At 43.8% G+C, this 15389-nt stretch overlaps 1 protein-coding gene across 1 annotated transcript in view; it reads left to right on the top strand.

The window, feature by feature from the left end:
- Positions 1-120: 120 nt before the first annotated feature.
- The window catches only part of LOC110542305 (maestro heat-like repeat family member 5), a 64990-nt gene continuing 49721 nt past the window's right edge, over positions 121-15389 (top strand). Inside the window, exons 1-4 of the mRNA XM_060390506.1 lie at positions 121-125; positions 248-513; positions 1356-1501; positions 2308-2436. Coding sequence (XP_060246489.1) covers positions 121-125; positions 248-513; positions 1356-1501; positions 2308-2436 — 546 coding nt within the window. The remainder of the gene's footprint in view (positions 126-247; positions 514-1355; positions 1502-2307; positions 2437-15389) is intronic.

The following is a 15389-nucleotide window of genomic DNA, read 5'->3' on the forward strand; positions in this document are numbered from 1 at the left end:
AAGCACCTCCAAATCAGAGTGTGTTTGATTTTGAATTTGGTTTTAGTGTTGTGTGTCCAGAAATATTTTACTGTTATAAAAAAATTTTTGAGGCTCCAATATGCAGTCACATGACCCTGCATGGGGTTAGACCCAGTTTAAGAAGCTTCGGCTTATTCAACAGTGTCCTGGAGCCTCGAGGTACCTCCATTCCAGGCTCACCAGCCCACTAAACAGAAGGTCAGACACTCGGAAGAACCTGACCCAGAGCCAAATGGTGCCAGTGCCTCCTGCACTTGAACACACACATAAGTGCATGTGATGTTTACACACAGAACTTGCTTCATTTCAGAATCTTCTCCCCCATTTCCGTTTCTACGAAGAAGTCCTCATGGACCCAGGAACCTCAAGACTATGTTTCCTGGGACAGAGAGTCCCACCCTGCCACCATCCTGCTGTGCGAATCCAAAAGCAGTCAGGATTCCCTGGTGCCCAAAGAACACCAGATATTAGTGGAGGATGCCTACAACTCAGGTGAGGATGGCCTGGAATACAGGACAACAGGCCCCACCAGGTCCCTCGACAGAAGCAGTCCTGAGGGTGAAGAGGGGAAGGAGACCCTCTCTAAGACTTTGGCCATCGCAAAGGCTGTGGACATGTACAGCTGTCTGTGAGCCCCATGGCTTGCTTTTGGCTCCTGAGGCACCCACAAATAAATAAAAAATGCCCTCTCCTCCGCATAACCAAACCTCCTCTCCATCCATTTTATACCTCAGAACTTCAGCTTAGACCTAGACCCCTCTTCCTAGAATAATAAGCATTCCAGTGCCAAAGAGTGTAAGATGACTAGATAGACATCAAAAGAAATCAAAGAATTGGTGTAAGGAAGGATAAAAAGATGTGTTGTTTTTTTTTTTTGAGTGAATTTATGACTACATGGGCGGATATATTGCTAAATGGATCAAAATATGTATTAATAGATACAGTTCACTAGGTGTATGAATGGACAGATCTACTGAATGGTGAATTTGGGAGTGCCTGAGTAAATGGATGGTTAAATAAATATAAACTGGACAGACAGGAAATAAAGAGCTAGGTCACTGGATACAGAGAAGTAAGGATGAATGGGTGGGTAGATAAATACGTGGCTACAGGGAAATATGAATGAGAATAAGAATATGCAGATGAGCATGCATTCCTACTCTGTCTCCTCTTTAACCCCATGAGGGACCAGCTATCAGAATATCAGATGACTTCCCAATGTGCCCAGCTCTCGCTCTCTTTATAGGCTTGTCCCTCCTTCCCCATCCAACCCTCTGCCACAATACGACCTCCCAAAGGCCCACCAATCCTCACACTCTCCTTGTAAACTTTAGCAATCTGCTTCAAGATGCTCCGGGACATAGGCTCCTCAGACATTCTCCAACTCAAGTACATCACCAAGAAGATGAAGAAGATGGCTCAAAGGACCCCCCACCTAGTGATGGAAACCATCCATGACTACTTCAGAGACAACCCAGAGGTAGTGTTGCTTAGTCCCCTAGAGCAGACATGGGAGCAAAGAGCAACGCTGAACCACAAGGGGTGCTCAAACCTTGAATCCTACATGGAGACGGTGCATCATTCTGGCAAAATCTCAGTCTCTTTGCATGCCAATAGGCTGAGGAGGAAGGAAATGTCCCCACTTACCTTCACCAAGCTCAGAGCACTCTTGCGAGGTAGAGGCAATAACTCTCAAAGATGAGAAACTCTGGCTTAGGGAAGAGGAGGGATTTGCCTAAGGTCACAGAATCAGTAAATGGTAGAAACTGATGGGTGAATACATCGGTGGGTGGGAGGTAAATAAAAGGGTGGATGATGGATTGACGGGTGGATATAGGGTTGGGTGGACAGACTGGCAAGCAGATGGACATAGTGATTGATGGAGAGGTGGGTTGATGTAGGGGGGAAGAAGGAATCCGTGGGTGGTGAGTAAATACGGGGATGGATGGGTTCACTTATGAATGCTTGGATACATAAGTGCATTCATGCATGGATGAGGGAAACCTGCCTAAGTGTCGATGAGGAGATGACATCACTTTGGAGGTGGAGTTTTTAAATCCACAGCAGCTCCCTGGGGACAGAAGCAAGATTTCCTTCCTCTAGGGTCTGTAGGTCAGGCTCAAGGTCCACATATGCGGCAGGTATCTCCTGAGAGTTGTCAAGTGAATGTATCCTCTTGTGCTCCCTCCCTCCAGCCTCCTTTTCAAATCCTCCCACCAGTGTTCTCCTTGGCATCCCCTGTGCCGTCAGACACCGTGGTCTCAACGTAACCTCTGTCTTCCACAGATCTCCAACCGGCACAGATTCCGGCTGTTCCAGGTCCTGAAGGCCGTTATTCGAGCCTGTGATGTCTTGGAGGAGACCTGGCAGAAGTACTTCATGCAACTGGCCCTGGAGCACATGACCAAGTCCACAGTAGGCCTCCCTCCCATGCACACAGACTGGCTCCCTAAGAGCTTTCGGGTTCAGTCAGTTGACTGGGGGTGTCCAAACCTGTGGGTGCAGAGTTCTCGAGCTCTCCCTGGTGTTGTTGTTGGAGTTTGTTGCTGTTGTTTGGCTTTTGGTGTGTGGGTTTTTTTTTTTTTTTTTTGTATGTTTGTGTCCTTGAAGTGGTCTCTTCAGAGGAACTGTCTAGATGCATATGCAGAAACCAGCCATCTGGCTGCATGCCCACCCCCTCTCTCTTAGAATGTCTCTTCCTCACCATCCCTTCTCTGATGGCCCATACACCAGTATCTGAAAGGCTTATTGCTAGTCTCATCCACTCCTCAGTCCCTAACCCAGCTTCAGCTCCTGCCTCTTGGGTTCCTCCTTGTTGGAGACGCCCAAGCTTGGGTCTCAGCTGCTGCAGCCCACCAAACCAGGTGTGAACCGGAGGTATCAATGCCCCACCACCACCATTTTGTAGGCCATAATGGCCTCCAGGGTCTTGGGGCAGGTGGCTTTCTTTAGATCCACTGGCCCTGGGAAGCCCTGTGTTGAACTACTGGATACATGAGGCACAAATGATGTTCAGAAAACAGTGACTTTCACCAAGGTGTACCAAAGTCCAAGCTCTGGTCTTCCACAAGTGAGACCTCGCTTATTTCTCTGGCTGTATCATGTTGAGTAGCTCAAAAGACCAATGTCAATGGGGAGAAAGTTTGTAACACCATCCTCACTGCCACATCAAAACCATACCCAGCACAGTGCTATACTGGGCCGTGAAAGCTATTCCCACACAAGGGCAGGAGGCAGACAGAGGTTCTGAAGGACTATGGGTATGATAAGTAGCTAGATGGATATGGCCCCCAGGTTGCTGACACAGGTGGTCACAGGTGGTCCGGGGCCCTATACAAAACTCACACACCCATCAGGATGGAAGAACTTTGGCTCCTTGGGTGTTTTGCATAGCCCTGTGCTCAGCCAGCTTACCAAGTGGTTGTTATTACAGAAAGAGGTGCATCGGCCCCCATCAAGAGGTTCTTATGCCACAGTTTTACAGAATGAGGAATGGCAGCTTGAAGAGTTAGCCCAGGTGGCAGAGAGCAGACTTGATGACGTGCCTGGTTTCCAGGGAAATCTGAACAGTCTCAATGTGGACTTCAGAGGGAGCAAAGGCTATGATCACCCCATTCCTTTTTTTCTCGAGTACTTTTTATTATTATTTCATCATTGGGAAGTATATTGGATTCATTGAAGAACTACACAGCATAGCTGAGTCTGACATGAGTGTCTGTCATACCAGCACATGAGAGGCTGAGGCAGGAAGATCACGATGAAGTCGAAGCCAACCTGGACCACATAGTGTGTTCCATGGCAGCCTGAGTGACAAAGTAAGGCCCTGTCTCAAGAAATTGAAAGAAAACAAGCAAACAAAAAAGTAGCATGCAAATGGGTGCAGTTACAGACTCATTGCAGTAACTCTCCAGCCAGGGACAGCGGCTGGTGGTGAGGGCAGCTGGAGCTGGAGGTCAGCCTGGGGCATGGTCTGGCCTCATCTCCCTGGAGTGGATACGGTCTCTTCTGACATGGGGCTGGGGTTTGGCAAGCTAAATGTGGACATGGTGAAGGGGCCAGGGCCACTCAACACTTCCTGCCTCTGAACACTCCCAGATGTACCCCGACCTCTGCACCATAGGGTTTTCCAGGACAGTTAGTTTTAGAACTTGCCACAATGGCTTATGCTATCCAAGCAGAGATAGCCTTCAGGCAGCCCAAAGCCCAGGACGCTCACATTTCCTGGCAGTTTCCTCACCAAAAACATTTGGCAGGTGCAGTTTTGAGTCCTCAGTTTCCAGGAACCTCTCCATCCTCTTGCACCATGGACTGAAAATCCCCGCCCTTAGTCTTTGTGCCCTCGGTGTGATTGTTAAAATCCAGAGCCATCTGATCCCGTGTCCTTCATGTCCTATTCTTCCTCCAAGAGCCCAGCATGGCTTTGCCATGCATGCTCCAGACTTGTACTCTGAGTCTAATCACAGAGCCACCAGTCATGGCTATGTGTCCTCAGTCTGGCATCAGTATCCTTTGATTCCAGAAAACTGCTCAGTGTCCTGTCCCGATGGCACTGTCCCTCTGCTCCACGTCAGTACTGATACAGGGAACTCCCTCTCCAAGCTTCTCACCTCTCCCCTCCTCCTATCCCATCTCTCTGCACTGAAAGTTCATGACATTTCAAACCCTTCACCAAGTACTGTAGTGTTGCATCTAGAACTCTTGGGAGGAAACGGTTCTATCTTATTGGGATATATTCATTGTTCAACGGATTTTTCTATGACGCGTAGAAACGCGTGTCATGCATTTGGCCTTTATTCATCCTTGTTATTCTTTCCTGCCCAACTCCCACTAATCATCTTCCTCTCCCCAAGCAGTCTCCTGTCCATTTTCACGTCTTTTTATGTATCCTTTCATCTAGATCCCAGGTATGAGACAGGCTATATTCATCTTTTTCCATCTGGCTTATTTCACTTGATCTCCTGCTCCATCCATTTTCCTGCAAAAATGAAAAATGAAAAATTCATCCTTTGCAGGTCTGAATAAAACTCCATTGTGTGTTCATGCTGCATTTTCTTTATCCACTCACCTTCTGATGGAGAAGGGAGCTAAGTCTATGCCTTGGCTATTGCAAACAGTGCCATGTAAACAAAGATGCGTTCAAGTCTCTGGGGTGCGTTGACTTAAGATCTGGGAATGGGAATGGTGGAGCACATTACACATCTGCTTTTAGTTCTTTGAGGAACGGCCATACTTATTTCCACAGGTACTGCACAAGTATAAGTGCACCAGCCAGCAGGGTACAAGCCCCGCCTCCTACCACCATCCCACCAGGACTTGTTTATTTTCTTGATGATATCCTGCACTGCTTGGACTTTATTGTCAGCTTGACATAAGCTAGAGTCAACTGGGGAAAGAAAATCCCATCGAATTGGCCTGAGAGCCTACTGTGGGTCATTGACTTGACTGCTAATTGATGTAGGAGGGCCCAGCCCACTGTGGGCAGAACCATCCCTAGGCAGAAAGATAGCTGAGCATAAGCCAGTGAATGAAGCAGCAAACAACGTTCCTCCGTGGCTTCTGCTTCAGTTCCTGCTTGAGTTCCTGCCCTGACTTCCCTTAGTAGTGGTTGTGAGCTGGGAGTATAAGCCAAATAAACCTGTTCCTGCTCTAAATTGGTTTCAGTTCATGAGTATTTCATCACGGCAACAGAAAAGCAAGCTATAACACAGCCTTTCTTAGTAGGATGATAGGGAGTCTCCATGTAGTTCTGACTAGGATTTCCCAGATGGCTAAGGATGTTGAGCTTTTTTTTTTTTTTTTTTCAGACTCTTATCGACCATTTGTGCTACTTCTTTTGCCTGCTCAATTCATTATTGGATGACTTGTCTTTTGGTGTTTAATTTCCTTAGTTCCTTAAATGCTCCCGATATTAATCCCCTGTCAGATGAATAGCTACCAACGATTTTCCCCCATCCTGTAGGCTGACTTTTCACCCTGATAATTGTTTCTTTTGCTGTGCCAAAGCTTTTTAATTTCATGCAATCCCCATTTGTCAATTCCTGCAGTTGTTGCCTGAGCTATTAGAGTCCTTTTCAGAAAGTCCTTGCCTATGCCTATGTGAACGAGAATTCCTGGAAAGAAGCTGTGTCTCCAAAGGCTGATGGACTGACGAGAACTTCAGCCACCTAGAGAGCATGGGGTACTGCAGACCCAAAGCCTGGCTGCAGTTTATCTTGAACTGTCTTCAGTCTGCAAAATAACCCTTTCTTGCCCTCCTCGGTATCAGAACAAATATTCCATCACTAACAGATAAAGCCAGAGCTAATATCCTAGCAGGTAAAAAAAAAAAAAAAGGAATGTATTAACTTATCAAAACCCTAGTTTCCCACCAGCCAAAGGGAGAAGGCATTAAAAATCAGAAAGCATCTAAGGCTTAAAGCAAAGGTCCATCTTCCTTTAGTCCATATTCTTGCTCTACCCACCAAACTATTTGGGAAATACCTTGGCTATGACTTTCTTTTGTTCTCTCACTGTACGTAGTTCATTAAAATGCTACCTCATCGGCACATAGAATTTGGAGTAAACTAAATCTATGTTGTGGAGCCATGGGCACTCATACTTGGCTCCAAAATCAACAATTGCTTATCCCCTTGGAGATGAGAGCTCTGTTTTTGTGTCAACACTTACATCTTGAAGTTTTTCCTTGTTGTTCATTTTGTTGGTTTTGTTTGTTTGTTTGTATGTTTGGGCTTTTGTTGTTGTTGTTGTTTTTACCTTCTACCTGTTTTAAATTTTCAGGTCTTACACGAAGGTCTTTGATTCACTATAAATCGACTTGTACACGGGGTGAAGGGTGATCTAGTTTCAGATTCACACATGTGGATGGCCTGTTTCGTTTTGTTTTGTTTTGTTTTGTTTTGTTTTGTTTTCCAACACTACTTGTTGAAAGCTATCTTTTCTCTAACATATATTTTTGGCATATTTGTTGTAAATCAAGAAGCTATAGGGGGTTTATTTCTGGAGTCTCTGTTTTATTCCATTGGTTTGTTTGTCTAGTTTTGTATCAGCACCATGCTGGTATTGTTACTGTAGCGGTCTAATGTAATTTGAAATACTTCCAGCATTGCTGTCACTGCTTAGGGTTACTTTGGTATTCAGCATCTTTTGTGAGTCCATATTAATTTAAGGATGTTTTCTCTTTCTGTGAAGAGCAACATTAAATTTTGATAGGGGCATCTGTGAGCTCAAGGCTAGCCTAGTCTACAAAGTGACAGCCAAGGTAACATGGAGAAACCCTGTCTCAAAAAAAAAAAAAAAATTTGATAAGGGCCATACTGAATCTGTAGACTGTTTTCGGCAATATAGCCATTAATCTATTAAGAGTTTCTTCTTTAAATCTTTATCCACTATTTTAAAGTTTCTATGATATAAGTCTCTTATTTCCTTTGTTAGGTTTATGTTTGGTTTTTGTTAGTGTTTTTGAGGCTACTATGAATAAGATTCGTTTTTTTCTTGGTAGCATATGCGCTATTGATATAAGGGCATATTGATATGTAAAAAACTGCTGATTTGAATGTTGATATTTTTTTTTTTTATCCTGCTACTTGAAGGACTTAAAGTTTTTCAGATCTAAGAGTTTTCTAGTGGAGTCTTTAAGGTCTTTAGTGTAGAGCAGCGGTTCTCAACCTGTGGGTTGCAACCCCATTGAGAGCTGAACGACCCTTTCACGGGGGTCACATTTCAGATATCCTGCATATCAGACATTCACATTACAATTCATAACAATAGCAAAATTACGGTCATGAAGCGGCAACAATAATAATTTTATGGTTGGGCTCACCACAACATGAGGAACCGTATTAAAGGGTCCCAGCATTAGGAAGGTTGAGAACCACTGGAGTAGAGAATCATGTCCTCTGTAAATAGCATGAAGACAATTTGAGTTCTTAATTTTCCCCTTTGCGTCATTGTTTCTTTATTTTGTCTTCGTACACTAACAAGCAATTCAAGCTGTATGTTGGATACAAGTGTAAAGAGTTGACATGTTTATCTTGCGCCTGATTTTAGTGGAAATGTTCTCATTGTCTTCACTGATTGACCGTTAGCTATAGGATTTGAATGTGTGGTCTGTATTCTGTTGAGGTATGCTCCTTTCCATCCTAACTTCTTTAGAGCTTTTATTGTGGAGGGATGTGAATGTTATTAGTTGCCTTTTCTGCGTTTGTCCTTATGTAATTTCCAACCCTGATTCTATTTATATCCTGTAGACCTTTAATTGAATCTGCATATATTAAACTATTCTTACATCCCTGAAGTAAAATCAGCTTGGATTATGCTGTATGACTTTCTTTGTTTACTGTTCTATTCCTAGGACGCCATGACCAAAGCAACGCCTATAAAAGAAAGCATTTAACTTGAAGACTGTTCAGTCTCAGAGAGTTAGTCTGTGACCATCATCACAGGGAGCATGTTGGCAGGAAGGCAGGAATGGTGCTGGAGAAGTAGCTGAGCACTGCCTCCTATCCACAGGCAGCAGGGAGGGAAAGAGAGAGACCTCCGAATCCTTCCCAGCCAGAAAGTTCCCAACTGAACCAAGCATGTAACTATGAGAGACAATCTTATTCAAACCACAACGTTCTTCTTCCTGGCTGCCATAGACTCATGGCCATATCGTCATGCAAAATCCATTCAGCCCAACTTCAAAAGTCCCCACCGTCTACCACAGTCTCAACACTGTTTAAAAGTCCAAAGTGTCTCCTGATGCTCAAAGGAATCTCTTAACTGGAACTCCCTATAAAAATTTTTAAAAAAATAAAAATTTTAAAGGCCACGTACTTCAAACATACAATGGCACAGAATATCCATTTCCATTCCAAAAGGAGGAAAGGGATAGTAAAGAAATACTGGACCAAGGCAAATTCAAAACCCAGCTGGGCAAACTCCATGTGTCTGCATCTCCGGTGTCAGATCGCCAACTCCTTCCAGTTTTGTTGGCTGGAACACGCTTCTCTCTTGGTTCGCTTCCACAGCCAGTCAGCAGCTCTCCTCGGCAGACATCTCAGGGCTCTGGCATTTCCAACATCTTGAGATCTCCAACACTCTGCCTTCACCTTCACAGCTCCACACAATGGCCCCTCCAGGTATCCACACAGGACCTCCCGGCGACATGCCTGGCTTCAGCAGCTCTCCTTAACCGGAGAGGGAAGTTCCACAACCCCTTTCCTGTGGACTCTTTGCTCTAAAGCCAGAACCACACGGCCGAAGTTGCCAACCTCTTCTGCTTGCTTGGAGCTGGGCTGGAACCGGAGCCCCTCCTTTAATTACATCTGCATCCGCTTTCCTTGGTGGCTGGTTCCCTCTGCTGCTTAAGCTTTCCTTTAAGTCCTTCTCACAAATTGGAAGTCTGCATAGGTGGGATCTTGCCCTGAGGTTATTGCTCTTTTTTTTCCACTTAGCACCAGTCTTTTCTTTAAACTTTTTCTCTTTCAGCACAGGATTTCGCTCCACTATTACATTTCCTTGTGCTCCTTTTCTCTCCAAACCGTGCCTTTTCTATTTCTCTTTACCCTGTTTGCTCATTGTTAGACTGCATAAAAGTGATCACTAATGACCACACGATACAGTCGATACTAGTGTCTTAAAATCTGCTCTGCCAGTGTGACATTAACCCCAAAGTCTTCCATTTAGCCTCTGGCAGGTTTTTAGGACAAGGGCAAAAAGCAGCCGCATTTCTTGCCAATATCACAAAAAAAAAAAAAAAAAATGGTCTCTAATATTCTTTCACCCTGAAACCTCTTGAGTTTGGCTCCAATAGTGCACGTACCCTCAGCACCATTGTCTCTGTGATTCTACTAGGATGGACCAGGAAGCTCTACTTAGCACATTCAACCACTTTTCCAATCCAAAGTCCCAAAATCTTCTATATTCCTCCAAACAAAAGCATGGTCAGGCCTGTCACAGCAATACTCCACTCCCTGGTACTTCTGTCGTAGTCACTGTTCTGATGCTATAAAGAAACACCATGACCAAGGCAACTCTTACAAAAGAAGCCATTTAATTGGAGGCTTGCTTACAGTTTCAGAGGGCTATTTCATTGTCACCATGGCAGGAAGCATTGTGGCAGTAAGGCAGACATGGTGCTGGAAAAGTAGCTGAGAGTTTTAATATCCTGATCCACAGGCAGCAGGCACAGAGAGAGAGAGGAGAGAAGAGAGAGGAGAGAGAGAGAGAGAGAGAGAGATACTGGGCCTGGTGCCAACTTTTGAAAGCTCAAAGCCCTTCCCCAATGAATGACACATCACCTCCAACAAGGACACACCTCCTAATCCTTCCCAACAGCCCACTAACTGGGAACCAAGCATTCAAATACATCAACCTATGGAGGCCATTCTCATTCAAACCACCACAATGATCTTAATGTGTTCCTGAGTCTGGTCTGATATTATTTTACTGAGAGTTTTTCTATGTTCGTTTGGGAAGTTAGTCTGCCTGTCTCTGTCTGTCTGTTTGGTGTGTGTGCACGCGCCCACCTTTATCTGATTTAAGTATTGTTAAGGTTTGAGCGTGAAATGTCCTTCACAGGTTCTTCTGTTTGAAGACTTGTTCTCTTAGGAGGTCATAGGGCCTTTATCAGGTAGGGCCTTGTTATAGAAAAGGGGCCATGGGAGAACAGGCCTTGAAAATGTATAGACTTAACCTATACTGGTTCAAGTTCTCTCTGCTGCCTAATACAGCAAGATGTAAGGAATCCCACGCACATGTTCTGTCATGCTTTCCCCACCATGAGCGACGATATCCTCTCACTGAACCAACGTCAGTCTATCTTCCCTTGAGTTAGCTATTTTTGTCAGATTTTTTTTTGTCACAAGAATGTGAAAAGTAACTAACTCAGGCACCAGGATAACATAGGCTTCATAGAATGAGGTTGGTGGTCTTCTCCCCCCCCCTCTCTCTCTCTCTCTCTCTCTGCGGAAAGGTACAATTTGAGGAGGCCTGGAGTTAATTCTTTAAAGGTTCATCGAGCTCTGGGATTCCTTTGTTAGGAGACTCCTCACTACTGTCTCGCCTTCACTGCTCATTAGACATCTCTTTGGGTTGTTTCCAGCCACTTGATTTAACTTTGTCGGGTCTTATGGTTCTAGGAATGTGTCCGTGTCTTCGGAGGTATTCTCTAATAATCCTCTGAATTCCATTGATATCTGCTGTGCTGCCCCACCCATGCCCCCACTTCATCTCTAACTTTTTGATTGTGTCATCTCTCCTTCTTTTGGTTAGTTTTGCTAAGAGTTGCAGGGGTCTCTGCAACCTCCAGGAAAGCAGAGTAATGAGCTGTGGGAGACAAGAAGGCAGTCCACATGACTCAGTATCTGGTGTTCATTCCAACTTGAGGAGTCTGACTCTCAGGTGGTTTATTTTAGGCTTATTTAAGCACAGAACAATCTGGTGAGAACTATTTTTGTGATAATCAACTAAATCCCACATGAACAACAAAGCTTATCTAAATCTCTCTGAGGAACAAAATAAGATAAATACAAATCCATGTGACTACGTGGAAACTCTTTGTAAAGTACCTTTTGCAGCTTCCATAAAGATAGGTGCCATAGATTGACTGAGAAGAACAAGCTTTAAAGATGGGTCTGGAGGAGGGCCTGATGCCAGAAGGTCTCCTGCTCGCTATACAGATTGTGCAAAGGTCACCAGGCTAGAAAGCATATCGTCTCCAGACTTCTGGGCCAACAACAAGTTTTCCATTCTTTCCCTTAAAGGAACAACTCTGTGTGCTTAACCTTCCAGTTCCCCTAGTGCATGTCTGTGAGTGCAGAGACCTCTGTGCCCCCTACAAGAGTTTGTAAAACTGGTTATCTTTTCAAAGAACCGCTCCATCGATTCACTGATCCCTTTTATTGTTTTTATAGATCCCCGTTTCACATATTTCTTCCCCAATATTTAATAGTTATTTCCCTCCCTTTGCTGTAGCTTATTCTTGTTCTCTCAGAGCTGTTGAGTTTTTATTTGCTTTGTTTCTCTCTCTGCTTGTTGTTGTTGTTTTAGACTGAGCACTCGCCCGTGAGCCTCCCTTTTAGAACCACCTTTGCTGCATTTATGGAAAGCTGTGTTTTCATTTTCGTTTGATTTTGTTGTTGTTGTTGTTGTTGTTGTTAGGAATTTTTAAAATTTCCTCCACAATTTCTTCAGCAACTCATGTCAAGAATGTACCATTTAACCACCGTATGTTTGTATGGTTTCTCTCAATATTTTTTCTAGTTCTGTTCTATTATGATCTGACAAAGTGCAATGTGTTTTGTATATACTGACTTGATTTATAAACTATAAATAGAATTTGTTTGGGGGAAGAAGAAAAAAAAAGAACCCCTGTGGATGCTGAGTAGACATAGTTATAGCTGCCCCTGCTTGCTTTGGATTTCTGCTGCTTGACATATTAACCTTTCACTTTTAATCTGTGTGTTTGTTGGCCAGAGACTGTGTTTCTTTTTCTTTTCTTTGTTTTTTCCCCCCCCAAAGGACTGCTTTCTTTATTAGGTTGCTTGCTTGGATTTTATGTATCTCAGGCTTACTAAATTTAACTTTTGAAAATACCATAAATTAGCTTGTCAGGATGACTTAAACCATAAAATGTTGACATGATTTATAGAATTGTTTGTTAGGCTCATAGTTTGCATACACATATCTATTGGAGGAAACATACAGCTCTAGTGTAGCTCCTCCAACATCATCAAGTACATTGTATTATGCTTTTCCTCACTTATTATGAAATTAAGTCTTTTGAACTCTTTAACAGTGAATCACTTTTAAACTGAATGGAATTGCTCTTCTCATTGTGGTCACACTGAATAAATCTACCCTTTCTGATTTTACCTAAAAAAAAATTATTATTATTTCCTAAAGTAGTATCATTCACATATATTATATATAAATAATTGTCAGCAAAATGAAGCAAATAACTCTGGCTTTCATAGGCTCTCCTGCCAGAATTGAATTTTCCATAATGTGAACACTAAACACAATGTTTTCAATTGGCTGCATTGTCTTTAGGAAGAGTTCTGTGTCTGATAGGCAACAAATCAATCTTGTTTGTAAATCCAATCAGAAAGTCTGTATCTTTTCATTGGAGAATTGAGATCACTTATATTTAGTTCATTGTTGGGAGGTACTTGCTGATTTCTACGGTTGTTTTTTTTTTTTTGTCTTCATATTTTATTTAAACAGTATTCTTTTCTTCGCTCTTATTCATCTCATCCCTGCTTGTTTATTGAACGGGACATGTTTGATCATTTCCTACTTCTCATTTGATCATCTGTTCCTCTGATGAAACTCATTCTTTTCTGAGCTCCTAAATCTGTGACTATCTTTCTTCTCCTTTAAGTATCTTCTGAAACACTGCCTAGTAGTCACTAAATTTTTCTGGTTTGTGTTTATGTTGGGAAGTCTTTATTTCTCCATTGATTTTTAAAGATAAGGTTAGTGGGTATGGTAATCTTGGTTGGCAGGTATTTACTCTCGGAGCTTTTCTTTTTCTTTTTTTTTATTCACTTCACTAGTAAAGCCCCTCCCTCCTCTCCTCCTGGTCCCACCCTCCCTCTCTCTTTCCCCATCCTCCTACTCTTCAACCCACCAACCCACCCCATTCCAGCACATCAAGTCACATTAGGAGCACATACTCTTTCACTGAGGCCTGGCAAGGCAGCCCTGCCAAAGAAAAAGTGATCAAACAGCAGGCAAGAGAGTCCATGTCAGAGACAGCACCTGCTCCCCTTACTAGGGAACCCACATGAAACCTGAGCTGCCCATTGGCTACATCTGTGTAGAGGGGTGTAGGTCTAGTCCATGTGTGGTCCTTGATTGCTGCTTCAGTCTCTGTATGACCCCCTGAGCTCAGGTTAATTGACTCTGATGGTCTTCTTGTAGAGTTCCTGTCCCTCCTGGGTTCTTTTATCCCCCGCCCCCCGCACTTTTCCACAAGGCTCCCCACACTCTGCCTAATGTTTGGCTGTGAGTCTCAGAATCTGTTTTGATCTGCTGCTGGGTGGAGCCTCTCAGAGGATAACTGTAAAAGGAACTTTTATCCTCCTGAAGTAATTGTTATCTAGGAGCCTTACTGCCTTACTGTCTGCTAGTCTAGGCCTAGTCCTGGAAGCTTCTAGCCTCCATACAATCTAACCTAGGCCTAGAATGTTTTCAGCCTCTGAGACAGACTTAAGGCTTATTAAGCTCACTCTTTCTTGTTCTTTCTGAGCTCTGGGCTGGCTAGTTCAACTCAGCTGTCCTGGCTCAAACTCTTCTCCCAGCTGACTTATTCAAAATGGCTTCTCTCTCAGCACCTGAACTGCTCTGCTTGGCCTCATACTAACTCCAGCAATCTGTCCTTCTCATTCTCTGGCTCATTTGGTCTAGTTTGTTCTCTCTCTGCAACCTGTCTCTCTATTACTGTCCCAGTAAAACTGCCTCCTCTCTCTCTTTCTCTCTGCATTGTCCCTTAAGTAGCTTCCTTTTTCTCTTTCTTTCTTCTCAGAAAGTTGAGCGTATCTTCCATCAAATCTTCTCTGATTCGTCACTTTTTCTGCCACTCAGTTAGACATCACTTTCAAACCTATGTGCTTCCTTCTAAAAACTAACTTTACCTTCATTGTTTGGAATTAAAGGTGGGTACCACAACACCTGGACTTTCCTTTACCTGAAACTTGATCTGTATAAGGCTGGCCTTGAACTCAGAGATCTGCTTGCTTCTGTCTCCTGGATTAAAAGTGTGTTTTGTATTCCAGCTGGATCATGCAGACCTAGAAGATTTTTAGATGTGATCTCTTGCCAGAGCAGCCATGTTCTAAACTAAAATGCCTCTACAGACAACCATGCTAGGCTCCTGACTGCAAGCATAGCAGAGGATCATTAACTGTGTCAGGGGTTGGCTTTCTCCCATGGGTTGGGTCTCAGGTTGGACCAGGCATTGGCTGGACATTCCCTCAATCTCTGCTTTAACTTTGTCCCTTGTAGGCAGGGTAAATTTTGGGTCGAAGTTATTGTTAGTAGTTTGGTGTTCCCCTCTGTCCACTAGAAGTCCCATCTGCCGAGAAGGTGGCCTCTTCAGTCTCTATGACTCCCACTACTAGAGTCACCCCCATATCCTCCCAGGAGCCTACCCTGTCATAGGTCTCCAGCTTGCCTCAGCCATGCTCCCACCTTTAGTTTCTTTTCTCTCTCCAAGCCCTCTGACCTCCTGCCGCATTGGGGACAGCACCTACTCTCAGAGCTTAAAGACAGTTTGAAGCTTCTGCCCTGAGAAAGCGGGTATCAGTCTGACCAGTTGGTCTTTCAGTTGGCATCTTTCTCTTGAACATTCAGCATTATGTCTTTGTTCTGTGGTCCTGGCTTTT

The sequence above is a fragment of the Meriones unguiculatus genome, chromosome 8 (genome assembly GCF_030254825.1).
Source record: "Meriones unguiculatus strain TT.TT164.6M chromosome 8, Bangor_MerUng_6.1, whole genome shotgun sequence".
NCBI lineage: Eukaryota > Metazoa > Chordata > Mammalia > Rodentia > Muridae > Meriones > Meriones unguiculatus.